Genomic DNA, 26,956 nt, shown 5'->3' with positions numbered 1-26,956 from the left:
TTTTTTTTTTTTTTAAAGATTTTATTTATTTATTTGAGAGAGAGAGAATGAGAGAGAGCACATGAGAGGGGGGAGGGCCAGAGGGAGAAGCAGACTCCCTGCCGAGCAGGGAGCCCGATGCGGGACTCGATCCAGGGACTCCAGGATCATGACCTGAGCCGAAGGCAGTCGCCCAACCAACTGAGCCACCCAGGCGCCCATGAGCTTCATTCCTTTTTATGGCTGAGTACTATTCCATTGTACGGCCAGACCATATTTTATCCTTCATCAGCTCGTGGGCATTTGGACTATTTCTAAGGACGTGTTTGTTGAGCACTTACTCTGTACCAGACACAGTTCTGAGGGCTTAATTCCTCCCCCCAACCCCCTCTATAAAGCCTTACTGTGAACACCATTCCCATTTGCCCATTTCACAGTGGGCGAAATGAAGGCAGAAAGAGGCAGACAGGCCACCAAAGGAACCACAGGCCATCTCTGAGGTCTTTACACTCTGGAGATGGGGGTAGAGACAGATAATAAGGAAACCAAGAAAGAAACAAGGTAAATGGAGGTGAAAACCTTAAGGGTTTTCCAGATAGGGAGAACAGCATGTGCAAAGGCCCTGAGGTGGGAATGAGCTGGCGTGTTAGAGAAAAAACACAGAGGCTCATGTGGCTGGAGTAGACAAGTGAGGGGAAGAGAGGAAAGGGGCTACACAGTGGCTTTGGGCCCGGGGTGGGGGTGGGGAGAGTCTGGGGTGTACTCTGAGATGGAGACAGACACTGAAATAGATAGTGGTAGAGGACAGAGACTGGGAGCAGGAGGGAGAGAAGAGGCCTCAGCTTCTCAAGGCCTGGACCCAAGGGGCCACAGAAGCCTTGCCCTCACCTGCCTCCCCCCAGTCCAGATCCTTTGCTGCTACACTGATTGCTGGAGCAAGGGACAACTCTCCTGTGCTGAGAGCAATGTGAGTGCACGGTAGGTGCTCCTTGAATAATGGGTGGATGGGTAAACAGAGGGATGGCCAGATTCGCGGGTGGGTGGGTGGATGGCTGGATGGCTGGACCTATAAACAGATGAATGGGGAGATGGGTGTCCTGAAGGAGGGAGGGAGACGTGGCACCCAGGTTAGTGTGGATAAAATAGCATCTCCCACCCTCCAGCAGGTGATTGGGTGGGCGGGGGTGGGTGGAGGAATTTATCCAGCTGTCCTGAGGTCTCACCCACCCTTCTCCAGTTTCAGAAAAGGTCCCCAGAGTGGAGGCTGAAGGGTGGGGGTTGGGCAGGGTGCCAGGAGCACTGGGGCGGGCTGGTGGGTACTAGATGCCGCTACCTGCCTCTGCCTCTGAGTCAGCGTCGCCATGACAACGCGGGCCCTGCCGGATGCTCCTCCTGGCACATCCCCCGTCACTGCAGCCGCCATCATGCCTCCTCCAAGGCAGCAGGGGCAGAGGGGGCAGGCTCAAGGACCACGCTGCCCACCGTCCCCCATTCCCCTCAGCCCTGTCTCCCGAGCCATGCCCTCCTTGCAGAGCTTGTAGCCCAACCTGGGGTGGGGGGCTGAGTGAGGGGCCCAGTAGTTGGAGAGCCAGCCGAGGGAGGGGCTCTGGGCTCTGTCTGGGAGGGGGCCAGGGGAGGTCTCAGGAGGTGGGTACTGCCGGTGAAGGAACATCATGGGCAAGTGTTGGGGGTCTGGACGATAGGAGGGGCAGAGCTAGGGGATAACGGATAACGGGGAGCCACAGAGAGTGAGGGGAGGCCAGCATGGCACCCACAGAGGGCAAAAGACAGGTCCCTGTGACTCTGGGCAGCCCCTAGGCGCCCGAGACTCCGCTGCGTCCTCTGGAACATGGGCACTGGTGAGGAGACTGAGGCAGGGAGGGAGTAGTCACAGGTTCCTCCTGGGCTGGCAAGGACTCCAACTACCCCCCCCACCCCAGCTCCTGGTGGCCTGGGTGCCCCTGGGATCCTCCTACTCTTACCTTCCCCCCACTCCAGGCCTCCTCCTCGATTCTCCTGCGGCACACCATGTGCTCCTACCTTGGGGCCTTGGCTTGTGCTATTCCAGCTCTCAGGAATTTCCCCTTCCCTGGTGCCCCCTCATGGTGCCCCCTTTGTCTGCGGGTGTCACTGGCCCTCTGTACATCCCCCCTAAGATTCCTTCATAGCTCCTGCCATGGCTTGATGTTAGATTACCTATTTTTCCAGTGGTTCCCACCCCAAGAATGTTGGGTACCTCTCAGATCTTCAGTTGGCCCAGCCCCACCACGGCAGTGGTCGGTGTGTGGAGGGAAGGGCCCGGGAATGACAGTGTCTGGGCCCTCTCCACCTGACCCAGAGCTATAGGCACGGGGTGGGGACTTGGGGTGACCTACAGCTCCCCGGTCAGGGTTGACCCTCAGTTCAGGCAACAAGGCCCCATTAGAGGTCAGTGCAAACCTGTCCAGGGCCAGGGGTCAGTGCCAGGGAGCTGGGCCTGGGGGCCTCCAGCTCCTGAGATGGCCTGTGGGTCCCCTATCACCACACATACTCATGGTTCTCAGGGCCACCTTGTCCCCACCAGTCCCAAGGGTGCTGCCCTGGGAGACTGTCACTGTGTTCCTTGTAGATATATATAGGGTCACCTTTTCTTCATCCAAGGAGACCAAAGATGAGTTAGTTCTAGTCCCCAGTCAAGGACCGAGAATCCCTTTGAGAATACTTTCATGTCTCTCTCTCTCCCTGTCTCCCTGCTGTGTCTTGCTTTCTCCAGCTGGTGTCTCTTAACTCCTTTGTCTCACGCTCTGTGGGTCTCTGGCTGTTTCTTGCTCCACCAGACTCTCCCTCCCTCAATCCCTGCTCTCTCTCCCTCCATCTCCGTTTGCCTTTCTCCCCGATCTCCCTTTGCTCTATTTCTATGCTCTGGCCCTCCTCTCTGGAGGCCCGGATTAATCGGGTCTTGCCTAGAACCTCGGGGCTGGCCCTTGGCCTCGACCTACCCGTCCATCAAATGGGCTTGACCTAGGGCCCCCGAGGCAGGGACGGAGAGGAGTTGAGCGGGCTGGCACTTCCCCTCCCCGGCTCCGGGGAGCCCTCCAAGGGCCCGGCGGGAAGGGGTTAACTGCGAGCCGCCCCCCTCCCCCCAGCTCTGCATTTAATTAGCGGCCCCGCAGGGGCGCGGGAGCTGGGCCAGTGGGGGGGAAGGGAGGGAGAAAGAAGGCGAGGGGATAGGGAGAGTGGAGGGGTTAGAAATGGAGGGAGGGGGACGAGAGGGGGCGGAGGTAGGGAGGACAAAAGGGGGACCGGGAGCCAGCTGTGGATTCGAATCCCGCCTCGCTTGTGTCCCCCCACTCGTACCTCTCCCCCTAGACTGTCTCCCCCGCCCCTCGGCACGGGAATCCCCTCCCACTCCACCCCTTCCCGAAGGCCCAGCAGTGAGCCCGCAGTTAAATGTCAGCTTTCCTTCATTGGTCCGTTTGAGGAAACTGAGGCCCACGAAGATGGGGTGTCTTGCCAGGGCACAGCTCTGGGACGCCCGGCGCTTAACTGGGCGGTCTTGTAGGGATTTGTCTACGTGCCGGAAAACAAAACAAAACACAACACCAGTTCGTCGCAGTCGCAGCCGTGGGACCCTGGGGCTATCACGGCGGCGTAGGCCGGCGCAAGCGAACGACTGGGAGAGGGCGACGGTGTGGGACATAAGCGGCCCGGGGACCTGGAGCCCTACGGCCCAGCTTCAGTCTCGGCTAGGCCACTCGCCTCTCCGTGCCTCAGTTTCCCCTCTGCGCAGCGTCGGGACTGCCGGAGGGCCGACCCTGCCCACCACCACACCCACGACTTCGAGCGCGGCGTGGGGCACTGGCCGGGCGCCCGAGTCTACGCGGCCCCGCCTCGCCTTGACGTCGGCGCTGACGCCACCCGCCCCCCTCGCCACCGGGTCTGGCCGCAGCGCGGGGTTAACTCTGCGGCTGCTGCCGGCCGCGCCGAAGCGCTCCAGATCCTTCCCCCACCCCCGCCGGAGGGGGGGGGCCAGGCTGGGGGGTGGGGGAACGACGAGGGCAGGTCCTGGGCAGGCCCGGCCGCCCGGCGAGGCGGGAGGTCCCGACCAGCCTCCAGGCCTTCGCCTGCGCCGTTTCCCTCCGCCTGGAATGCGCCTCCCGCCCGGGTCCAAGTCCGCGTTTACGGCGACATCTCTCCCCCGGGCCCGGCCCTGACCCCTCCGGGCCTGGGAGTGTCCTATTCGGGCCTGGTCTCCTCGGGCCTGGGGCGGGGTCCTCTCACCCAGCAATCCATTGTTTCAAGGTCGAGTTTCTTCCCCCCATTTTTCAGATCAGAACCATCGAAACCCAGAGAACTTAGAGCGGTCACCCAACGAGGGGCCCAGCTCTTGGGGCTCCCAGCCCCCCTCCTGTCGCCCCCCTCGCGGCGGAGGAGGGGACCCTGCAGGCCCCGCCCTGCCCCAGGGGAAGTGAGAATGGGGGGCCCTCCCCCGCACCCTCACCACTTCCTCCCGAGGAGAGGCGGTGGCGAAGGAAGGGGGGAAGCGGGCGGGCGAGGGAGTTCACGGTGGCGGCCTCAGTTTCCGAGTGTTGGGGGGGGGCGTTCTCTGCCTCCTCACGCACGGGAGACGCAAGACTGGTGTTTCTGTGTCTCGCGTGCCGGGAGGCCCCCCAAACCTGCTCTTAACTTGGAGCCCCTTCCTATTCTACTGGGACTCCGCCTGCTCCTCCCCGCTCCGGAGGCCCAGCCACCACCGCTTCCCTGCTCTTGTCGGCTGCCTGCCTGCCTCGCCCCCATTCGATCTACTCCCCCACTGGGGCCCTGGCTCCTTTACTCGGCCCTCTGTCCTGCAGCTCACAATGATCGAGGCCACCTGTATTCCAATCTGCCCTCTGGAAATGGGGGGCATGGAGCCATGCTTTGCTCAGAGCCTCAGTTTGTCCCTCTGACAAATGTGGACAGATGTCCCTCTTAGCAGTGCTGGCGTGGGGATATTAAGGAAAAATGTGGGGAGTGGGTTTCCCATCTTGGCGGCATGGATGCATCCTCTCATCCATTAATTCACTCATCCACGCATTACTTCGCCAAATCATCCATTACATCATCCACGCATTAATTCATTTACTTATTTAATTGATACTTACTAATTCACACATTCTCCCCATCCCCAATCCCTGGGCAGCCTGGGCAGGACGTCAGGGGCCCATTGCAGAAGGTTGTCAGGGGCCACAGGACCGTGGGTGGGGACAGCCCCAAGGTCTTGAAGGAGGAAGCAGAAGCTTCTACTTAACTGAACCAACCTGAAGTCTCCCCAGAGAGGCCCTGCGGGTTCCCATCCCCAAGGAGCTGCTACCTGCCACCACCACCACCGTCATTTGTCCCTGAAAATGGGTCAGTAAACTCAAAGGCCCTGGGAGGATGCTGGTGGGTGCAGGCAAAACCCACGCGTTGTAGGTGCTCACTGCCAAGGCCTGGCACATTATTGAGCACCTACTGTGTGCGGAGGTGCTCAGGGACAAAGACACCAAGTGGATCCCTGTGGCCCCTCCTACACCCTTCCTGGCTTGCCTTGGGGCTTCCCTGCCTTTAATGCTTTCTGGATATTTGGACATTCCCACTCTGGGCCTGGCCCAGAGTGTCCCTGAGGAAGGAATTCCTGGGTTTTGCTCTCATTTCATCGTTTTTCAGTTTCTTTCTATTTATGGCAAGAGAAACTGGTTTTCCATTCTTGGTGGTGACATGAAGTTTCCCTTTTGAAATACATTTACTGAAGTAAAAACAGAAAAGGGGGTCGATCTAAAGGAGAAATAGTTGACATCAGCCTAAAGCGTACTTCTTCATTTATGGTGGGTATTTCCTGTCTCGTTTGGGAGTATCAGCTCAGTGGGTGATGAGGGATGGTGGAAGACGCTGGCCCGACACACAGGGCGGGGCACACAGTAGGTGCTCAGTAGAGGGTGGTGGAATGGCTGAATGATGCTGCTGGAGGTTGGCCGAAACAAAACCAAAACCAAAGCAAATCAGCTTCTGAAGTCGGTTTAGCAAAGTCGAACTCACCACCCTCCGACCCCCAAACCTTCGGGTTTCCCCAAGTCTGCCTGGGAAAGGGCCTAACGCGGGCCTGGGTATACAGCAAATGCACATTAAACGTTCGCTGGATGAGCGCAGGAATCTTGCTCATCCTGCGGAGCGGGGAAGGTGGTGTGAGAAGTTGTTTTCTCCTGTGCGCGGGCGCCCTTCTGGGCTCACTCTGGCCGATCAATCAACGAACACGGCGCTGAGAGGCTCTTCTGGGCCTGCGGGAGGCTGGGGACACTGCAGCCTCCGGGTGCAGCCAACAGGGCCACCGGTCGGAAAGCGGGCTCTGTCGGTCTGGTTCCATCGGTGCTGAAGGAAGCTGACCACGCGTCAGTTTCCTCGTCCGTAAAATGGTCTTGCGAGACGGGAAAGCGCCAGTGCCAGCCCGGAGGACTGGGTGTGGATCCCCTCCCTGCGGCCGGCCAAGCACCTGCACAGGACGGGGGCGGTGACTGGTTCCCGCTCGCGGCGAGGGCGGAAGCGGGCCAGGAGGGGAGGGGAGGGGCCATCGCCCTGGCCGGTAACCTGATCCTTAGGAATGCGCGGAGGCCAGACGCGCCCCCGGCCCCAGGCCGGCGCCCCTCCCCCGGCCCGCTGGCGGAATCCCGCCACCCGGGTCCCCGCAAGCCCCACCCCCAGAGGACGTTCCCCATAAGCCCTACTCAGACCCGCATCCCCCGCATATTTTTATCATTTTTGAAAGATTTTATTTGTTTGACAGACACACAGCCAGAGAGGGAACACAAGCAGGGGGAGAGGGAGAAGCAGGCTTCTCGCCGAGCAAGGAGCTCGGTGCGGGGCTCGATCCCAGCAGCCTGGGATCAGTACCTGAGCCAAAGGCAGATGCTTAACGACTGAGCCACCCAGGCGCCCCACTGGTTGCTTTAAACAAGAAGGGTAATCTCAACGCTCTAGAGAGAGGCCCTAGAGGGGCGGAGATTCGAACCCGGGCTGGGAGAGGGGTGGGGGGGGGGTTAGTTTTAGCTTCCCTTCGGAACCCAGGGTAGGGTTGGGGACCGGGCTGAGTTTTCTTTCAGCCTGGACTGTGTGACCCTGGGGCAGGTCCCGCACCCTCCCTGGACGCTGCTGTGGGAAGTAAGATAATGTCCTGAGACTCGTGGACCTGCTGGGACAGTAAGGGCGGAAAAATCAGGGTCTAGGCTGAGCCTTGTTATCAACTTCTCCCTCAATTTCATCTTGCAGGGCCACTGCCACCCAGGCTCCCATGGAAGCCTGCTTTCCTTCTCTCCCTCTGGCTTTTCCTGGCTCACCCAATCCAGCCCCACCGGCTCTCTCCATCAAAGTGGCCAGCTGGGGTCTGCCCCAGGGCTTTTGCATTTGCTGTTCCCACTGTCTGGGATGTTTGGCCTTCAAATTATCTCCAGCTCCTCCTTCATTCAGCATCACCTCCTGGGATGCCCCACCCCAATTACCCAACTCTAAAACATACCCCCCCACCCATGGAGGGGGCACCGTTCTCCTTGAAGTTGTGTTTGACAGGTTCCTTCTTCAGACCGTGCGCTGGAAAGGTGAGGGTGTTTGTGTCATTCACGTGTGTCCCCATCACTTGGCTCAAAGTAGGTGCTCAGACAGTGTGTAGGGAATGAATGAATGAATGAGAGAATGGGAGTTGTCCCTAGTTCACTGCGTATGATTGGTTGGTGGATTCAGGGCTCCCCTTGACCTGCCTGACTAGGTGGGGATAGGGTTGGTCCAAATGGAAGAGCAGGACTGGAGTGTCCTGGAGGGCTGCCTGGCTAGGATGAAGGAGAAGGTAAGGAAAATCGTTGGGTCAGAGGGAACAGCAAGTGCACAGCAGTGGAGACTGAGGGATCCAGGCCTTGAAAAGTGGAGCTGGCAAGGGGCCAAGACAGGTCCTCTCTATCCAGCCTCAAGGACCCTCTCCTCCCCCATCTGGGGCCGAGAGAGCCCAACAAAGATGGTGGGCAGGCTCAGCCAGATGGTGGGGGGACTCCTTGGGCGTCAGGTTAGGGAAGGCTTCTGGAGGAGGAGACATTGGGTTTTGAAGCATGAGTAGGAACTTGCCTGGAGGATAAGGAAGGGCACTCCAGGCTGAGGGAACTCCAGACCAAATAACCATACACAGTTAAGGGTGGCCTAATAATAATAATAAGATAAAATACTTATAGAAAACATTGAGTTCTTACTATTTTTTCAAATCCAATACAAATCACAATACTCAAGGCACCTCGCCAGCTTAGTCAGTAGAGCATGCGACTCTTGAATCTCAGGGTCGTGAGTTCTAGCCCCATGATGGGGTAGAGTTTACTTAAATAAATAAATAAATAAATAAAACAAAAATCACAAGACTCCATGAGGTGGGTGAGATTATTCACTCCATTTTCATGAGGAGGAAAATGGAGACTCAGAGAGGTAACAGGCCTTGGGCTCCTTGTGCCTCCATTTCCCAAAGCCTGTTTGCTGGTCAGTCTTTCAGCTCAGGCAGGTTCTGCCCATAGTTCACCAGACCATTCATCCACTTGTCAAGGTTAAGGCCCAAGGTCAGGGTGGAGGCTCCCTAGGCCACCCACTCACGTCCTGCCCTGGGGAGAAGCATGGCCCCATTTCCTCCAATTTAGCCCCATTGCATAGGCCCAGAGAGGAGTCTCAGAGCAAGGCTAGCAACAGGCTGGGGGCTGCATCCCCTCCCATTAGGGGTCCCTTTGCCCAGGTTGGGACCTGGGAGGGCATGTCTGGAGGACTCAGAAACCTACATGCCTAGAAACGTACGCAAATGGACACATACTTACCCACCAGTATACATATATGTATATACAAACAGGCACAGAGATACATACAGGCAGACAGATCTATATGCATGGACTCACACAGGCACATAGACCCCCACCCTCATGCGTGAACACACCTAGGCACAGGGATCCATACATGAATACACACAGGCACAAACAGACATTTGTGTGTACATAGACACACCCTGGGTCATTGCCTACCAGGTCACACCTCTTGCTCATGGTGAGTTTCCTTCCTAGCCTTTTTGCTCCAGAGCCCAGTTAGGGGCAGGGCCCGGTGAGGCAGGGAGGCAGAAGACTGGGGGTTGGGGGCTGGGAATGTTCATGCCCACAGGCAAATCAGACAAACCAAGGCCAGAAACTGCCACAGCAACCAGGCCAGGCAGCGTTCTCCTTTAACACTGAGCCAGGTGCTGTACTGGATGTTGGAGACCCAGCAGGTTCAGGATACACAAGGTCCCTGCCCTCCAGGAACTTTGGGTCCACCCTGTCATTGAGTGCTTCCAAGGCTATAATGGAAATAAGGTGAGTGGGAGGAGCCTCTCCGAGGATACAAGTTTGCACTGGGGAAGGGAGCATCACACAGAGGGCAAAGCATATGCAAAGACCCTGAGGCAGCAATGGGCTGAGAGGCCAAGGCTCAGAGAAGGTGAAAGGTTAGAGGGGGGTCAGTGGAAGAAGGGTGCTTGGCCTCCACCATCTGGCTGAGAAATTGGCTCCATCCTGAGTGTGGCGGGAGCCACGGAGGGGTTGTGTGAAGGGGCTGTCAGCAAGGCCCAGATGTCCCAAGAGTCCTTAGGGAGTGCTGGATAGGTTGTTCCCTCCTTCCTCCCTCATATCCCATCTCCAGCCAGCCTTTAGGGAGGCCCATTTAGCATTGACAATAACAAAACAGTATTAAATAGTTAACAATTACCAGCTGGGATTCCTGCCTTAACAATTGGGAAGGGGAGGGCGGCTAAGGAGGAAACTGTGGGGGCCTATAGTCAACCACCCTCACCTCAGGACCCACAGCAGACCCTGGCAGATGCAGAGTAAAAATGTAGGCGGCTGCCCAGGAGCAGGAGGCCGGGGTTCTACCAGGTGAATAAAAGGTCTATGGCCTGGTCACACCTTGCTGAGCCTCAGTTTCCCGTCTGTAAAGCCAGTTAGTCGGACTCCGAACTTTTAGACTCCTCAGTAAAAAGTATCAGGATCAAAGCGCTTCCAGCAACTTCTGGCAGCTCTTCTTTCCCGTCCCTCGTCTTTCTGGGGCAAACGCACGACCGGAGATTTGGGGGTAAAGGTGAGACAGAAGCAGATCTGGCCAAATCGCCCAGGGAGCCACCGGGAACAGCTCCCTAAGGCCTTCTGCCCCCAGCCCGTACAGAGCCAGGATAAAGGTGCGCTAACGAAGGCACTTGTAGGCGTAGTGGAGCGGGAGGTGCCAGGGAGTTATTTATCCATCCGGGCCCCATCCCCCGCCGGTCCCCGGAGGCCGGCACCGCCCCCGCCCCCGCCCAGCCGGGGCCCCACGCGCGGATGCGGGGCGGGGCTTGGGGGCGGGCAGGCGGCTGGAGGCCATGCTCATCACGCCACCCGGGACGTGCCTTGGCGGGAGGCAGCGCTGGGGGCATTGGTCGTACACTGCGCTCCCGGGGCGGGGTAACCGGGTCCGGGCGCGGGACCCGCCCCCATGACGTCAACCCACAAGGCCTTGCGCTGTTGTGCGGTTTACCGCGCGTCACCGGGGCAACGGCAGCCAGGGGGGGCGTCAGCGGCTTGGCCCCGCCCCACCATGCAAATGAGCGACGTCACCCACGCCCAATGGCGAGCGGGGGCAGTGAGCTCATCGCGCTGGGCCGAGGCTATAAGAGCGCGCGCGAAGTGCGCGGCGCAGGAGCCGCCGCCAGCGGAGGGCCGGGCGCAGCGGCCTCGGCCGGGGCGGGCGCAGGGCCGAGCGGACGGGGGGGCGCAGGCCCCCCGGGCGGCCGCGGCCACTCCCCCCTCCCCTTCCCGGGCCGGCGCGGCGGGGGAGGCGGAGGATGGAAACACCCTTCTACGGCGATGAGGCGCTGAGCGGCCTGGGCGGCGGCGTCAGTAGCAGTGGCGGCGGTGGTAGCTTCGCGTCCCCGGGTCGCCTGTTCCCCGGGGCGCCCCCGACGGCGGCGACTGGCAGCATGATGAAGAAAGACGCGCTGACGCTGAGCCTGAGCGAGCAGGTGGCGGCGGCGCTCAAGCCCGCGGCCGCGCCGCCCCCGGCCCCCCTGCGCACCGACGGCGCCCCAGGCGCGGCGCCCCCCGACGGCCTGCTCGCCTCGCCCGACCTGGGGCTGCTCAAGCTCGCCTCGCCCGAGCTCGAGCGCCTAATCATCCAGTCCAACGGGCTGGTCACCACCACGCCGACGAGCACTCAGTTCCTCTACCCCAAGGTGGCGGCCAGCGAGGAGCAGGAGTTTGCCGAGGGCTTCGTCAAGGCCCTGGAGGACTTGCACAAGCAGAACCAGCTGGGCACGGGCGCGGCCTCTGCTGCCGCGGCCGCCGGGGGACCCTCGAGCACGGCTGCGGGCGCCGCGCCTCCTGGCGAACTGGCCCCGGCGGCAGCCACGCCCGAGGCGCCCGTCTACGCGAACCTGAGCAGCTACGCGGGCGGCACTGGGGGTTCGGGGGGTGCTGCGACGGTCGCCTTCGCCGCCGAGCCTGTGCCCTTCCCTCCACCGCCGCCCCCAGGCGCGCTGGGACCGCCCCGCCTGACCGCGCTCAAGGATGAGCCGCAGACGGTGCCCGACGTGCCAAGCTTCGGCGAGAGCCCGCCGTTGTCGCCCATCGACATGGACACGCAGGAGCGCATTAAGGCGGAGCGCAAGCGGCTGCGTAACCGCATCGCTGCCTCTAAGTGCCGCAAGCGCAAGCTGGAGCGCATCTCGCGCCTCGAGGAGAAAGTGAAGACGCTCAAGAGCCAGAACACGGAGCTGGCGTCCACAGCGAGCCTGCTGCGCGAGCAGGTGGCGCAGCTCAAGCAGAAGGTCCTCAGCCACGTCAACAGCGGCTGCCAGCTGCTGCCCCAGCACCAGGTGTCCGCGTACTGAGCCCGCGCGCGGGGCGCATGCGCGGCCCCCTCCCCGGGAGGCGGGCTCGTGTGTGGGGGGGCGTGGGCGCCCCCGGACTCGGAGAGGGCGCGGCCCCGGGAACACCCCCCCTCACCCCGAGGGTGCCAGGATTCCGAGAGGGCGCGGTCCCTGAGGACCCCCCGAGGGTGCCCAGGACTTGGAGAGGGCGCCTCAGACTCGACAAGCTGGACCCCCTGCTCCCGGGGGCAAGCGCATGACCCCCCCGCCCTCGCGCTGCCTCTGTTCCCCGAGCGCGGCCACCCAGTGTTGCACAAACCCGCGCGCCCCGGCCGCCCCTTTGTACACACCGCCGCCGTAGGGGGCTCCGAGGGGGCGCAGCCTCAAACCCTGCCTTTCCTTTTACTTTTTTTTTTTTGCTTTTGGAAGAGAGAAGAAACAGAGTGTTCGATTCTGCCCTATTTATGTTTCTACTTGGGAACAAACGTTGGTTGTGTGTGTGTGTTTTTTCTTGTGTTGGTTTTTTAAAGAAATGGGAAGAAGAAAAAAAAAAAAACTCCCCTTTCCTCGCTCTTGCTCCCCCCCCCTTCCGTCCTTCCTACATCCCTCCTCCCGCCCTTTTTGTTCTGTTGTTTTGTTTTGCTACGAGTCCACATTCCTGTTTGTAATCCTTGGTTTGCCCGGTTTTCTGTTTTCAGTAAAGTCTCGTTACGCCAGCTCGGCTCTCTGCCTCCTTCTTCCCCCGCCGGGGCCTGATGGGCTGGGCAGGGCCTGGCTCGCACGCTCCCCTCCCCCCTCCCTTGCCTCCTTCCCCCTCCTCCCTCCGACTCTGTTCGGAGGAGGAGAGCCGGCGTGCGGGAGGGGCCTTGCACATCTGGCGCTCAACGAGCGCCATCTAGGCGCTCCTGGGCTTGGGGCCGACCGATGTCCAGGTTAGGTGAGGGATATTGGGATCTCCAACCAGCGTTTGGAACTAGCGAGCCCACGGGTGTCCCCTTCAGGAAAGAGAGACTACAAGATGGAAAGAGGACAGCCCAGTCCCAGGCAGGTAGGAAAAGGCAAAAACTTGAACCTCTGGGCCTCTCTTACCCTGTCTGCAAAATGGGCGGAACAGTTGTAAGCTTGCCCCATAAAGTTGGAGGATCAGCAGTTTGTTCACAGAGCAGTGCTTGGCTTACAGTTGGTGCTCAGTGTAAGCTTTGATTACTGTCTGGTGGATGGGGGTTGCTGAGTCTCGGGACCAGAAGGAAAGTGGCCCAGGTGGGATCTGACTTGGGCAGTCTGCCTCCAGGACTGGTGGTGTAGCTACGTTCTGTGGGACCTTCCTCTTAGGGCACTGACTTCGAGTCAGGATTTTCCAAGTACTCCCTGAAGACCTCTCCCTTCCCAACATCCTAGTCTCCCATTTTGAGGAAACTCATGTTCAGGGAGGTTGAGTGATCTGAGGTCGCACAGCCTGCAATTTTTAGGAGTTTGCAGGGACATTTATACCTTAAGCTTCAAACCTCCAGAGCCTTGACGGTCGCACTGCCTTCATCCCCTGCCTACCCTGACCCTTGCTGTTGTGTGGGCAAAAGACCCCGGGCCTTGGGCTTTCTGCCTCACTTGGGGGCCTGGAGGGACGTAGGCATTGGTGGTCAAGGACACAGGGCAAGTCAAGCTGGTGGACATGTGCTGAGCACCAGCTGTATACCCAGCCCTGCTAGGAGAGGCGGGTGAATCGTTCCTGTTTTACAGATGGGGGAACAGAGGTGCAAAGAAGGACCAGCACGTGCCCACTATCCCTCTGCCATTGAAAGGGTGGGGCCTCACCACCTGTTTCCTCTTCTGATCACCCTGACTGCCTACTTTTCAAGGCTTCAAGAGCTGCTTTGGGATTTGGTTTTTAACCACGTGACCTCACCTTGCACCGCCCTCAGGCAGACGTTTCAGGAGGGCGCCCAGCAGTGAGAGGCCGAAGCTGAGGTGGGGGTGTCTTGACACAGAGGAGACCAAGAACCACATTTTGGGAGCAGAGCTTCACTCTTCAGGAGGCTGAGTCTCAACTTGGGTGCCAGTTGGCCACTGTGTAACCTCAACCAAGTCCTCTCCCCCTGCCCCGTCTACCTTCTATGCTATGAAATGGGTAGGTTCATGTCCAGGTAACATCTCCCATATCTGTTTGGTGGATGAATAATAATGACACTCAAGGGCTCCCCGTGCACCCCTAACCTATAGAGAAGGGGAGGCCCAGGAGGTTGGGAGATCTGCATGTTGACCCCTGAACTCTTTTACTCATAATCCTGATGCCAGTTGTGTTGGGGGGGGCGGTTTCCCCACACCAACCAGCTCAACTTTCTAGACACCACCCAGGTGTCCTACAGTTCAGTTCTGACACTACCTGAAGTGAGCATAGACCCTACAGGCGAGGGGCTTAGTCCCACAACACCATCCCCACTTAAATGCCATTTGGAAGTCTCAGGTTGCCACCTGGACTTCTGAACAGCAAGCCCTAAACCAAGGGTTTCCCCACCCCCCACCCCAGTTTCCATAATTTGCTAAAACAGCTCACAGAGCCTAGGAAAGTGCTTTATTTACTATTACTGGTTTATTTATTTACTTTGAAGATTTTATTTGAGACAGAGAGGGAGACAGAGCACGAGTGATGGGGAGGGGCAGAGGCAGAGGGAGAAGCAGACTGCCCTCTGAGCAGAGGGCGCCATGCGGGATTCGATCCCAGGACCTCAGGATCATGACCCGAGCCGAAGGCAGATGCTTAACTGACTGAGCCACCCAGGCGCCTGTATTACTGGTTTATTATAAAGGCTACAACTCAGGAACAGCCAGGTGGAGGAGATGCACAGTGGAAGGGACGTTGAACTTCCATGCCCTGTCTGGGTGCGCCACCCTCCCAGTCTGTCCATGTTTTCACCAACTAAGAAGCTCTCGGACCCCCACTGGTTTCATTCCACAGGCGTGATTGGTTAAATCATTGGCCTTTGGTGATTAGTTCAATCTCCAGCGCCTCTCCTCTCCCAGGAGGTCTGGGAGGTGCAGCTGAAACCTCCAACTGTCTACTCTCTCCATCTTTCTGGGGACCAGCCCCCATCCTGAAGCTATCTGCTGGTCCCCAGCCACCACTCATCTTATTAGCATAAGATACTTATCGGGGTGCCTGGGTGGCGTGCTCGGTTAGGTGTCCAACTGGGTTTCGGCTCAGGCTGTGATCTCAGGGTGGTGAGATCGAGCCCCACGTTGGGCTCTGCGCTCAGCTCGGAGTTCGCTTGAGATTCTCTCCCCTCTCCCTCTGCCCCTCCCACTTGTACTCTCGCAGGCACTCCCTCTCAAATCAATCTTTTTTTTTTTTTTTTAAAGACACTTATCACTCCCAGAGATTTCGAGAGTTTTAGGAGCTGAGTGCCAGGGACCAGGGACAAAGACCAAATATATCTTATTGTATCCCACTCCTGCTAAATGACAGAGCAGGGGCTAGAACCCTGGACTCTTGCCTGCCTCCCAGGAGCCTTGGGCCTAAGTGGAGGCCCTATGTGTTCACTAGCACGTGACATGGGGCTTTTTGGAAACCACAGATCTGACTCCCTACTTGAACCCTTTATGGAAAAAAGTCCTTGAGTGCATCTGGCCCTGGAAAGATCAATGTCTCTCCAGGCACCTCCCTACCCAAACTCTACTTCCTTCCCTTTTGGCCTCAGGGCCTTTGCATGGCTACAAGCCAGATAACACTTCTTCCCTCAGCTACCCAGCTGACCTTCGCTCAAACTCAGCTGCGGTTGTCCTCCTGATCCCCAACAACCTCCAGGCTGGGCTAGGGCCTTCTTGGGTTCCCACAGTGCTGTGTACTTCCACCATTATTGCCCTGACCACCCTGGATTTGTGTTGAGCTCACGGAGGGCATGGATGAGAGCTGTCCTGGTCATTGTTGAGACCAAGGACATAAGTCCTGTCCAACTGTCATGTCTCTGGTTTTGCCCAAAGCTACACCCACAGCATGGAGAAGATGAGGGGCTAACTGCCGAGTAAGGCTGGGTGTCCCTGCTTGCCTCTTTTTTTTTTTTTTTTTTTAAGATTTTATTTATTTATTTGAGACAGAGAGAATGAGAGAGACAGAGAGCACGTGAGAGGGGGGAGGGTCAGAGGGAGAAGCAGGCTCCCTGCCGAGCAGGGAGCCCGATGCGGGACTCGATCCAGGGACTCCAGGATCATGACCTGAGCCAAAGGCAGTCGCTCAACCAACTGAGCCACCCAGGCGCCCTCCCTGCTTGCCTCTTGCTCCCGTGCCTCCCAGTGGCTCCCCAGGGAAGTGAGGCTGCCGGACCAGGCTGTGTGGCTTTGGCAGGACCCTGCTGAGCTGAGGCCAAGATGTGTGTCAGCCCCAGCCTGGCCAGCAGTGACTCATACCAGGCATCAGCCTAGCCCCAGGAGGTGGATGGGGACGGTGGCCTCACTTTCCCCTTCATGACTATGGCTCAGAGTCAATACCCACTGTTCCCAGTCCCATATGGGGATGGATCCCAAGGAACCTTGGGCCCAGCTCCACCTAAGGAGCCCCCATCCTCAGAGCCAGACAGATACCCACCTGGCCTTTTAGGATGTGAATCAGGGTACAAGAGATGTGCCTCCTTTGCTCTGGACCCTCTCGTGGCTCCTGCGGGGCCTTCTTGATAAAACCCAAACTTTTTTTTTTTAAGATTTTGTTTATTTGAAGACAGAGACAGCGAGAGAGGGAACAAAAGCAGGGGGAGTGGGAGAGGGAGAAGCAGGCTTCCTGCTGAGCAGGGAACCCGACGTGGGGCTCGATCCCAGGACCCTGGGATCATGACCCGAGCTGAAGGCAGACGCTTAACCGACTGAGCCACCCAGGCGCCCCAAACCCAAACTCTCACACTCCTCTCTGAGGTCCCACCTATGCGGCACTCCACCTCCTGACCCTCTTCTCCTTGCCTCCAACCACATCAGCCTCCGCATTTCCTAATCATGCCCAACTTCTTCTCACTTTGGGACCTTTGCCTGTGCTGTGGCCTCTGCCTGGGAGCCCTTCCCCCAGCTCTCCTCCTCCTACTCCTTCTCCTGCGGGACTCAGCCCATCCACCCCCTCTTTGATTCCTTCCTATCCATTTCACACACTCAAATTATTTGAGTTGTGTGTGTCCCCAGGCCCAGATCAGGTCTCACTACAAAGTTAAGTGTTCAGAGGCACCCGGCGGGCTCAGTCGGTAGAGCACGTGACCCTGGATCTCGGGGTTCTAAGTTTGAGCCCCACGTTGGGTGTAGAGATTACTTAAAAGTAAAATCTTTAAAAAAACAAAGGGAGGCGTTCAACAAATGCCCAAGGTATGTGAGACTGAGTCTGCCTTGAGACACATGTAGGGGAAGAATCTGGGGCCCCTTCTCTGCTCAGAGCCCTAATTTTCTGTTCAGTACAGGCAGGCAATATGTAGCAACCACCATGAGCCTCAGCCCTGATCTAGGTCCTCCCCGCCACATGGGGTTGGCCTTCTAGAACCCCCTTCCTCCAGGAGCTGATGGGGATTGGCTGGAACTTGGCTGTGAGTCACAAAGCCATTGTGGGACCAGGGCCCCAAGGCTGGCCATTCGGGCTGGTGGGTTCAGCTTCAGGAGCAGGTGAGTGGATCTGGTGGAGGGTTTGGTGGGGGGTACACGGAGACTGGGTTGTTCTCCCCTGGCCCTCATCATCCTCAGAGGCCCCTTGGGCCCTCCAGGCCACTTCAAGAAGTGGGTCAGCTTCTCAGCCCCTCAGAGCAGGGGCATTTGGGGCCCCCCAAAAACCTGATGGTGGGTTTGTCTGTCTGGGGTCCCAGCCTGGAGAATCGATCATGTTTCCTTGGGAGGCTGGGAAAATGGTGTTAGCTTGTATGACAAGGAAACTGAGACTCAGAGGGGTTTACTCAAAATTGCCAAGCCAGCCACTTGGCTTACATGTCTGGGGGCCCCTATTCCTTTTTCCTGTCCCCTGTAATCACATTCCTCTCAACTCTGTTGTCTGTTTGTTCACTCATTCTGGTTGAGTTTGTTGAAAGGGCTGAACCATGTGGTTGGTGAAACTGCAGACTCTGGGATAGGCCAGTTCAGATCCTGAAGCTGTTCTCTCTAAGTTCTGAAGCTTAGGTGATACTCATCCATCCATCCATCCATCCACTCATCCATCCATCCATCCATCCACTCCATCCACTCATCCATCTATCTATCCATCCACTCATCCATCCATCCATCCACTCATCCATCCATCCATCCTTCCATCCACTCCATCCACTCATCCATCTATCTATCCATCCACTCATCCATCCATCCATCCACTGCATCCACTCATCCATCTATCCATCCATCCATCCATGCATAAACATCTATTGAGCACCTATTGTGTGTACTGTTCTAGGCATTGGGGATTCAACAGCAAACAAAAGAGACGGACATCTCTACCCATGGGCAGCTCATAGTTCAGTGAGGGAGGTAAATCAGAAATAACTTAAAGAAGTAAGAAATATGGTATGTTGGCTTCTCTGGGCCTCAGGTTCCTCCTCTGTGACATGGGGACAATGACTCTGCCCACCTCCAGGAGAACCAGCCTCAGGCCCATTTGTTGTTATGATCCAGTTCACACTGATGCTTGTTCTGAATGAACCCAGCCCATTTTGGGGTTGGGGTGAAGACTGGGCAGGGGCAGGACATTCAGGCCATCACATAGGTGAAGCTAGAATTCAAAGGAGGCGACACATGGGTCTTTGAAAACGAATCTATTTTGATCATCTTTGTCTTAAAGTTTTTAGTCTATTATCCTGTCAGTTACTGATATGGTTGAATTTAAGTCTTCCGTCAATGGGCATTTGGATGGTTTCTGGTTTGGGTGAATATGAACACTTGTACCTCTTGAATGTAAATATCAGGGTGGAATTGACAAGTTGCCTTCAAGACACTAACAATTTCCCCAGTTGGTCATAATGTGTCCATCTTTTCAATTTTAACCATTTTTGTGGATCTGGACACCATTACCACTGTATGAATATTCTGTTTAATTTAAGCCACCTCCTGTGGATAAGCATTTGAGTTGTTCTCAGTGTTTTTTTTTTAACATTTTATTTATTTATTTGACAGAGAGACACAGCGAGAGAGGGAACACAAGTAGGGGGGGTGGGAGAGGGGGAAGCAGGCTTCCCTGCCGAGCAGAAGCCTGATGCAGGGCTTGATCCCAGGACCCTGGGATCATGACCTGAGCTGAAGGCAGACACTTAACCGACTGAGCCACCCAGGTGCCCCGAGTTGTTTTCAGTTTTTACTCTTCATAAACAATACAGTGATGGGGCGCCTGGGTGGCTCAGTTGTTAAGCGTCTGCCTTCGGCTTGGGTCATGATCCCGGGGCCCTGGGATCGAGCCCCACGTCGGGCTCCCTGCTCGGCGGGGAGCCTGCTTCTCCCTCTCCCACTCCCCCTGCTTGTGTTCCCTCTCTCGCTGTCTCTCTCTCTCTGTCAAATAAATAAATAAAATCTTAAAAAAAACAAAAAACAATACAGTGATGAACATCTTTGAACATCCTCCTTTTTGCACTTTTAACTGACCCCTTAGCAATCACCTTTTTGGTTATTTCTAGTTGTTTTGCTTTTACATAGAAAAGAACACTGGTATAAACTTCTTTGTACATTCATCTTTGTGGACTTAAAAGGTTTTGGTTTTTGTTTTGAGATGTCAGGGTTTTTTGTTTTTGTTTTTGTTTCTCTTTTAACATCTCTTCTCACATTTGTCTTGAGGACAGAGCCAGCCCAGGGCAGTGTTGCTGCACGTTGCATGGGATGAAGGGCTGAATGAAGGCTGCTTCCTCTTGCAAGCTGGCCTCTGAGATTGCACCTTCTCCTCCTGCTCCTCCTCCAACTCTATGGCCCTCCAAGGTATGAAGATGTCTGGGAAGGGAATCGGCTGTTTCGGCCAGAAAGAGGGTGGGGTGGGCTTCTGCCCAACAAGCGTGTTATGCTCCAGGTGACATATCAGGGCTACTTAGCAGTATCCCCGTTCCCACTGAACCAAGGTGCTTCTGGAAACCACAGTCACCCCCTCATTCTTCTACCCACCCATCTGCCAGTGATCTACCCATCATCTATCAGTCATCCATCACCTATGCCACTGATCCATCTAGCCGTTCATCAGTCTACCTCTTATTCATTGATCTCTTCACCAATTCCTTCAGCTCTCTCCATTCACGCACTCCTTTATCTACTCAGATCTCATCCCTCCTCTACTCGCTCGTCTGTCCATCCATCCATTCCTCCCTCCTTTACCCCTCCCTCCTACGCATCCATCCACTCATTCATTCATTTACCCACTCATCCATCCATCCGTCCATCCACCCATGTATCCATTTCCTTATTTATTGATCTGTTCATCAATTCATTCATCAACTTCATTTACCTACTTATTCTTCCACACAACCCGTCATCCATCTTTCCAACCCATCCACCATTCATTTATCCAGATTTAACCATTCAGTATCTAGTCATTCATCCATCTATCTACCCAACTTCCAATCCACTCAGCCACTCATTTATGAAGCTAGCCACCCACCGAACAGCCCGGAACCAGGCCCTATGACTGAGATGGGGACACAGAAATGACGCAGAGCTGATTCCTGCCCTCTAGGAATTCACAGTAAATAGAGAGAGGCAAATAATAACAACACACATACGCACACATACACACATACACACACACAGAGAGACAAATAGGAAATTTCCGAAACAGTGTGATCAGTGCGATTCACAGTGTGCTCCAGATATAAAGGAAATTCAAAAAGCAAGAAGATGGTTGGCATTCAGCTGAGAATGTGCATTATTGCCAGTGTTGAAGTGACCACAGGATCATGAGGGAGACGTAGGTACCAAAGGCCACCGGGGCAGGTGGCTGGGAGAGGGAGGGCCTGCAAAGGAGAGGAGGAAGATTGCAAGGTGTCAGGAACGAGAAGCTGTAGGTCCCGGAGGGCTCGCTCCAGCCAGGAGACCTCTTGTCTGTATGATCCCACTCTGTCTACCTCCCTGTCACCCTCCACAGGCAGAGCTGACCCGCCCAGGAACCAAGACAATGCAGGAAGCAACACAGTTACAGTTGTCACCCGATGGGCAGAGCCTCTACCAGCCCCAGTCTGTCTCCAATCTCCAAGACAAAGCAGGGACACTGAGTCCACAGCCTCAGCACAAGCCACTGGCGTCCAGGGAGACCCTTCTGCAACGGCATGACAAGGACAAGATGGTGCCTCGTCACATCCCACGCCTGCGGGCTGTGGTCGAGAGCCAGGCCTTCAAGAACGTCCTGGTGGATGAGATGGACATGATGCTCTCCCGTGCAGCCACCCTCATCCAAGCCAACTGGAGGGGCTACCGGCTCCGGCAAAAGCTGATCTCCCAGATGATGGCAGCAAAGGCCATCCAGGAGGCCTGGCGACGCTTCAACACCAGGCGTCTCCTCCGGTCTGGCAAGTTGGTGGGAAAAAAAGTGAGCATGGAGGAGGGCGACATCCCTTACCATGCCCCCCAGCAGGTGCGGTTCCAGCATCCAGAAGAGAGCAAACCCCCTGTGGCCCTGCCTGTCATGGTGAGCAAAGAGACCCAGTTCCCCTCCTCCGACACCCTGGCTGCCTGCACCCACCAGCTGGCCTTCCTGCAGGCCCAGCTTGCTCCACCTTGCACCGCTGGGGACCCTGGCATCACCTTCCTGCCACACCAGACCGTTGCCATGAGACTTCCATGTCCGGCAAGTCTAGATGCAAAGTGCCACCCATGCCTGCTGACAAGAACTGTCAGAAATCCCTGCCTTGTCCACGTTGAAGGGGACACGGTGAAGACCAAGCAAGTAATTACCAGAGCCAGCAAGGCAGGAGCCCCAGGGCCACTCCCATGTGGAAGGTGTGCCCAGGCAGTTCACGGATCACTCAAGACCCAGGCCCAGACCCACGTGGAAACAGAGGTCCTAAAAGCCCCACTCCAGACAGGCCCAGCATTTGTGATAAAGACCCCACCCCAGATGTATCCAGTGGCCGCAATGCCCAAGACCCCACCCCAGCCATGCCTCGTGCCCACAGTAACACTAGCCAAGACCCCACCCCAGGTATACCCAGTGGCCAGGATGACCAGGACCCTAACCCAGATGTACCCAGCGGCTGCCATGACCAAGACCCCACCCCAGACGTACCCTGCAGTCGCGATTACCAAGACTCCACTCCAGTCATGCCTGGCAGCCATGATGAACAAGACCCCACCCCAGCCATGCTCAGCGCCCACGGTAACAATAACCAAGGCCCCACCCCAGACATACCAGGTAGCCCCAATGGCCAGGAGCCCACCCCAGACATGCCCAGTGGCTACAATGACCAAGACTTCACCCCAGACGTCCCAGCCAGCCGCCATGACCAAGACCCCACTTCAGTCATGCCTGGCGGCCCTGGTGAATAAGACCCCACCACAGCCATGCCCAGCAGCCCCGATGTCCAAGACCCCAACCCAGATGCGACCAACAGCCTCAATGACCAACACTTCTCCCCAGACACGACCGGCAGCCATCATGGCCAAGATCTCGCCGCAGATATGCCTTTTGGCCTCGATGATTAAGCCCCAAACTCAGACACGGCCTGTGGCCACAATGACCAAGGCTCCACCCCAAACGTGCCCAGTGCCCGCCATGACCAAGACTCCAACCCAGATGCGCCCGGTAGCCCCGATGACCAAGACCCCGCTGCAGACGTGTCCAGCAGCTGCCATGGCCAAGACTCCATCTCAGACGCTCCCCGGGGCCTCAGTGACCAAGACCCCTCCCCAGACGCGTCTGGCAGCCATGGTCACCAAAACCCCAGCCCAATTTCGCTCAATGGCCGCCATTCTCAGGACCCTATGCCTGCCACCTTCAGCAGGTGGAAATCTGAAGTCTTCACCTCCAGTAGTTGTGGCAGCTGGAATTCCCAACGCCTCATCCCACACGTGTCTGAACGGACCTAAGGCCAAGGCTGTGGTGAACACCAAGCAGACAGCAGGGATGGTCAGGGTCTCTTCTCACTCATACTTGGCTGAGGGAAAGATCAAATACTTTAACTCACCACATCTGGGAGCTGGGGCCCCCAAGGCTCCAGCCAAGCCTCCTTTGGAAGCTGAAAAAATGAAGGTCTTCTCCCAGAAGGAGGTGAAAACAGAAACGGTGTCTAGTACCAGTGTGGCCATTGAAATGCCCCGGGCTTCACCCTGGGTGAAAATGGCTGAGGACAGGAACAAGTCCTCATTACAGACACATCTGAGGGCAGATGTGAAGGTTCAGTCCCAGGTGTATGCGCCTGTAGAAACAGCCATGGTCCTGCCCCGGGCCCAGCTGGCCACATGTCCGGCGAAGGCCATGCCCCAGACACATCTGGATACATGTCTGGCCAAGGCCCTGCCCCAAGAACGGCTGGCCACCTGTTCGACCACAGCCTCGTCCCAGGGACAGCTGCTTGCCGAACTGACTGCGGTTCTGCCCCAGGCCCATCTGGGCACATGTCTGTCTAAGACCCTGCCCCAGGCACATCCGCACGCCAGGCTGACCACAACTCAGGCTCAGACCCATCTGGGCACGTGTCTGTCCAAGGCCCTGTCCCAGGCACATCCACCTGCCAAGCTGACCAAGGCCCCGTCCTTCGCACATCTGGGCACGTGTCTGACCAAGGCACAGTCCCAAGCGCATCTGGCCACAGGGGTGATAAAGGTCCAGTCTCAAGCACATCTGCCCATCGGGCTGACCAAGGTGCAGTCCCAGGCCCAGCTGGTCCCAGAAACCGCCAAGTGCCTCCACACGGCCCACCAAGCTGCTGAGCTCAGCGGCAAGACCCAGTCGCAGCCACTCCTGGCCGGGTTCAAGGCCTCCACCCAGCCCTGCCAGCACGTTGGTGCCCTTGGCACTCCGCCCCGAGCCAAGCCAGAGGACAGACTGACTCAGATCCAACCCCACAGTTATGTGCAGGGCAAAGCCACCCCGGGCCCACGCCAGGGGGCCTCCGAGACCCGGAGCATGCTGGTGCCTCTGCTGGCCTCTGCCGGACACCCCACATGTAACATTGAATCCTGGGGTGACAGTGGGGCTACCCGGGCCCAGTCACCGATGCCCAGCCCGGCCACACCCTGCCCAGAAGAGCTGACTGCCTCCCAGCTCGCCTCCCTAGGCATTGAGCTGGCTGCCGAGCTGGGCTCCCAGGAGGACCTCCGTGCCCTACTGGTAAAAGCCCTCTCCCAGGGCCAAGTGAAGGCAGCCCTGAACCAGGCCCTGTCCAAGAGAGTCCTGGGCTCCACGATGGCCAAGGCCCTGCCCCAGGGCATGCTGGGCACAGCGCTGATGAAAGTGCTATCCTGGGGCGAGCTGGGCCTTGCGCTGTCCCGCACCCTGTCCCCCGGCGAGCTGCAGGCAGAACTCACCAAGGCCAAGCAGGGTAAACTGGCGGACGTGCTCAGCAAGGCCCTGACAGAGGAGGAGTGGGCTGCTCTGAGCCAGGCCCTGTGTCAGGGGGAGCTGGGCGCTGTCCTGAGCCAGTCTTTGTCTCAGGCGGCCCTGAGGACTGGCGTTGTCCTCCCCAAGGCCGCCTCGAAAACAGCAGGAAACAGGATGACTGTGATCCCAGCCCCGGTGGAGGTGGACCACAGGGGGATCCCATCGACTGCATGGGGGCCCGCCCTAGGCCCCGTGAGACCACAGCCCAGCAAGGTTAGGGTTCCCCAGGACGGGGCCTGGGAGGGCTTCTCCACAGGCTGGCCTGCCAGGTTCTTGGAAGAGATGGGGGATGGGGCCATGCTCGGGGGGTCACCCTGCTTGCCGGTGGTCTCTATGGGTGCTTCCCTGGCTAGTAGAGTGATCACCGCCATTCATCAGTATCCCCTGATCGCTGCCCTGGACCCCAGTCTATCATGGGAGATGGAGTCCAGCAGGGGCTCCTCCTCAGACCTATATCTGAGCCCTGAGGTCAGTGAGGAAAACGTGTACCTGCCCCCAGGGGCCAGTGAATTGGCATCAGATCTCAACCCCGTGGAGAGTGACACGGACCCCAGTTTGCCCAAGCCACCCCACCTGCAGCTGCCCCCCAGCCTGTGGCAGCCGCTCATTGCCAATGGTGTGGGCCCAAGCACCAGCCAGCAATCGGTGGTGGCTGGTGGCAGAGCCCCGAGCTCCCATAAGCCACATGCGGTCAGCAGGGTGGCCCCACGTCTGTGGGCGTCGTCGGGGGAGGGCCGGGTGGCCTCGGGTATGCTTCCCCTCACTGCGGGTGCTGGGAGGGCTCTGCACTCCCACCAGTGTGCTGCTGCCTATGGGGGATCTGTTTGTTGCTGTCAGCCCTCCGGGGTCAACAAGGTGCCCTCCAGCAGGTACCGACCCTCAGCCACCAAAGTTCCACGACAGCCACCCGTGGTCCGTGAGGAGACCATGCAGAAAACTCAGTCCCCAAATCACAAACAGGCCTCCATGAACACTAGGGAGAGGATCAGTAAGGCGACCCCAGGTCCACTGAGGGCTGCCACTGTGAGCAAAATGTCCCTAACCCAACCCCAGAACCCCAAGGCTGGTGACATAACCCTAGGTCTCTTGCCTGGCTCCATGGCTCCTGGTCCTCGCTGGGCACTCAAGACTCAGGCAGATCCCAGTGTGTTCCCAGCCTCCCCAGGCAGGAGGTTTGCACGCACCCTTTCCCGTACAGCCGTCCCCAGGCAGGAGAGGAATCAAACCCAGGGCACCATTTCCAGTGCGCGCTGCCCACCAGAGCGAGTGACTGGCCATATACTCAATGAACTGGCGGCCAGTTTGCCCCAGGGTCCAGACAATGACATGGCTGGAAGCCTCTCCCAAGGCTCCATAGACTATGGTCCAAATGTGAGTAACTCCCAGAGCTCACTGCCTAGTTGCGGCTCACTCAGCCTCTCCACCACGTCTGTGGCCAGTCTAACTGCCTTCGAACTGGTGGAGCAGGAGTCCTGGGAGGCCCGCTTGGATGGGGATATCCATCTAGATACCCTCCTCTCTGGAGAGGCTGTGGGGAGGCCCCAGAGGCCTAGAGACAGGGAAGAAACCAAGAAAGCGGGCCGGGGACATATGACTCCAAACCTCTACGAACAGCCCTCTGCAGGCTCAGAGCTGATCCCCATTCTGCACCACAGCTCAGTGTCCGGCCGCATGACCTTGAGTGTCCACTGGAGCTCAGATGATCAGGATGAGAGGGATATGACCTCAGGCCAAAGCTCCATGGACCTGAAGGAAAGATTGTCCCAGAAATCCTACAGGACAGGACTGACCAGAAGTCTGTCTTTGGATAACGTGGTCCCTACCACATATCAGCAGCCATCCGCGGCCACTAGGCTGACCTCAAGCCTATCCCAGCCATCGGTAGTCAGTAAGGTGGCCCCAAACCCAGGCCAGCCATTTATGGTCAGTAAGGTCACCTGTAGCACATCTGAATTATCGATGGCTACTAAGGTCATCCCCAGCCTAACTGAGCCGTCTATGCCTAGTAAGGTGAACCTGAGCCTAGACCAGAAATCTTGGGCTAGTGGGATGACCCCCAGCCTAGCCCAGCCATCGACGACTGGTCGGGGAGCCACAAACATAGTCCAGCCATTTGTGACTGGAGAGGTGGCCCCCAGCCTAGCCCAGGCAACTATGACCAGTGGGGTGGTCCCCAGCCTAGCCCAGACATCTATGACCAGTGGGGTGGCCCCCAGCCTAGCCCAGCCACCTGTGACCGGTGGGGTGGCCCCCAGCCTAGCCCAGGCATCTATGACCAGTGGAGTGGCCCTGAGTCTAGCCCAGCCATCTGTGACCAGTGGGGTAGCCCCCAGCCTAGCCCAGCCATCTGTGACTGGTGGGGTGGCCCCCAGCCTAGGCCAGGTATCTATGACCAGTGGGGTGGCCCCCAGCCTAGCTCCACCATCTATGACTAGTGGGGTGGCCCCCAGCCTATCCCAGGCATCTATGACCAGTGGGGTAGCCCCCAGCCTAGCCCAGCCATCTGTGACCAGTGGGGTGACCCCCAGCCTAGCCCAGCCATCTATGATCGGTGGGGTGACCCCCAGCCTATCTCAGGCATCTGTGACTGGTGACGTGGC

The 26,956-nt window shown here is 57.7% G+C and overlaps 2 protein-coding genes across 2 annotated transcripts in view; both read left to right on the top strand.

Moving 5' to 3' along the window:
• Positions 1-10,679: 10,679 nt before the first annotated feature.
• JUND (JunD proto-oncogene, AP-1 transcription factor subunit) lies at positions 10,680-12,570 on the top strand. The gene has a single exon (XM_081815523.1). The coding sequence runs from the start codon at positions 10,832-10,834 to the stop codon at positions 11,873-11,875; it is 1,044 nt and encodes a 347-aa protein (XP_081671649.1). The 5' UTR covers positions 10,680-10,831; the 3' UTR covers positions 11,876-12,570.
• Positions 12,571-12,822: 252 nt separating this feature from the next.
• Positions 12,823-26,956, top strand: part of IQCN (IQ motif containing N) — a 14,645-nt gene continuing 511 nt past the window's right edge. Inside the window, exons 1-3 of the mRNA XM_081805530.1 lie at positions 12,823-13,979; positions 19,621-19,753; positions 20,907-26,951. Of these exons, the coding sequence (XP_081661656.1) occupies positions 19,670-19,753; positions 20,907-26,951 (6,129 nt within the window). The 5' untranslated portion in view covers positions 12,823-13,979; positions 19,621-19,669. The remainder of the gene's footprint in view (positions 13,980-19,620; positions 19,754-20,906; positions 26,952-26,956) is intronic.

The sequence above is a fragment of the Leptonychotes weddellii genome, chromosome 1, assembly GCF_054177405.1.
Source record: "Leptonychotes weddellii isolate Sample4059 chromosome 1, ASM5417740v2, whole genome shotgun sequence".
Classification (NCBI taxonomy): domain Eukaryota; kingdom Metazoa; phylum Chordata; class Mammalia; order Carnivora; family Phocidae; genus Leptonychotes; species Leptonychotes weddellii.
This window is presented reverse-complemented; position numbering and strand designations above follow the sequence as displayed.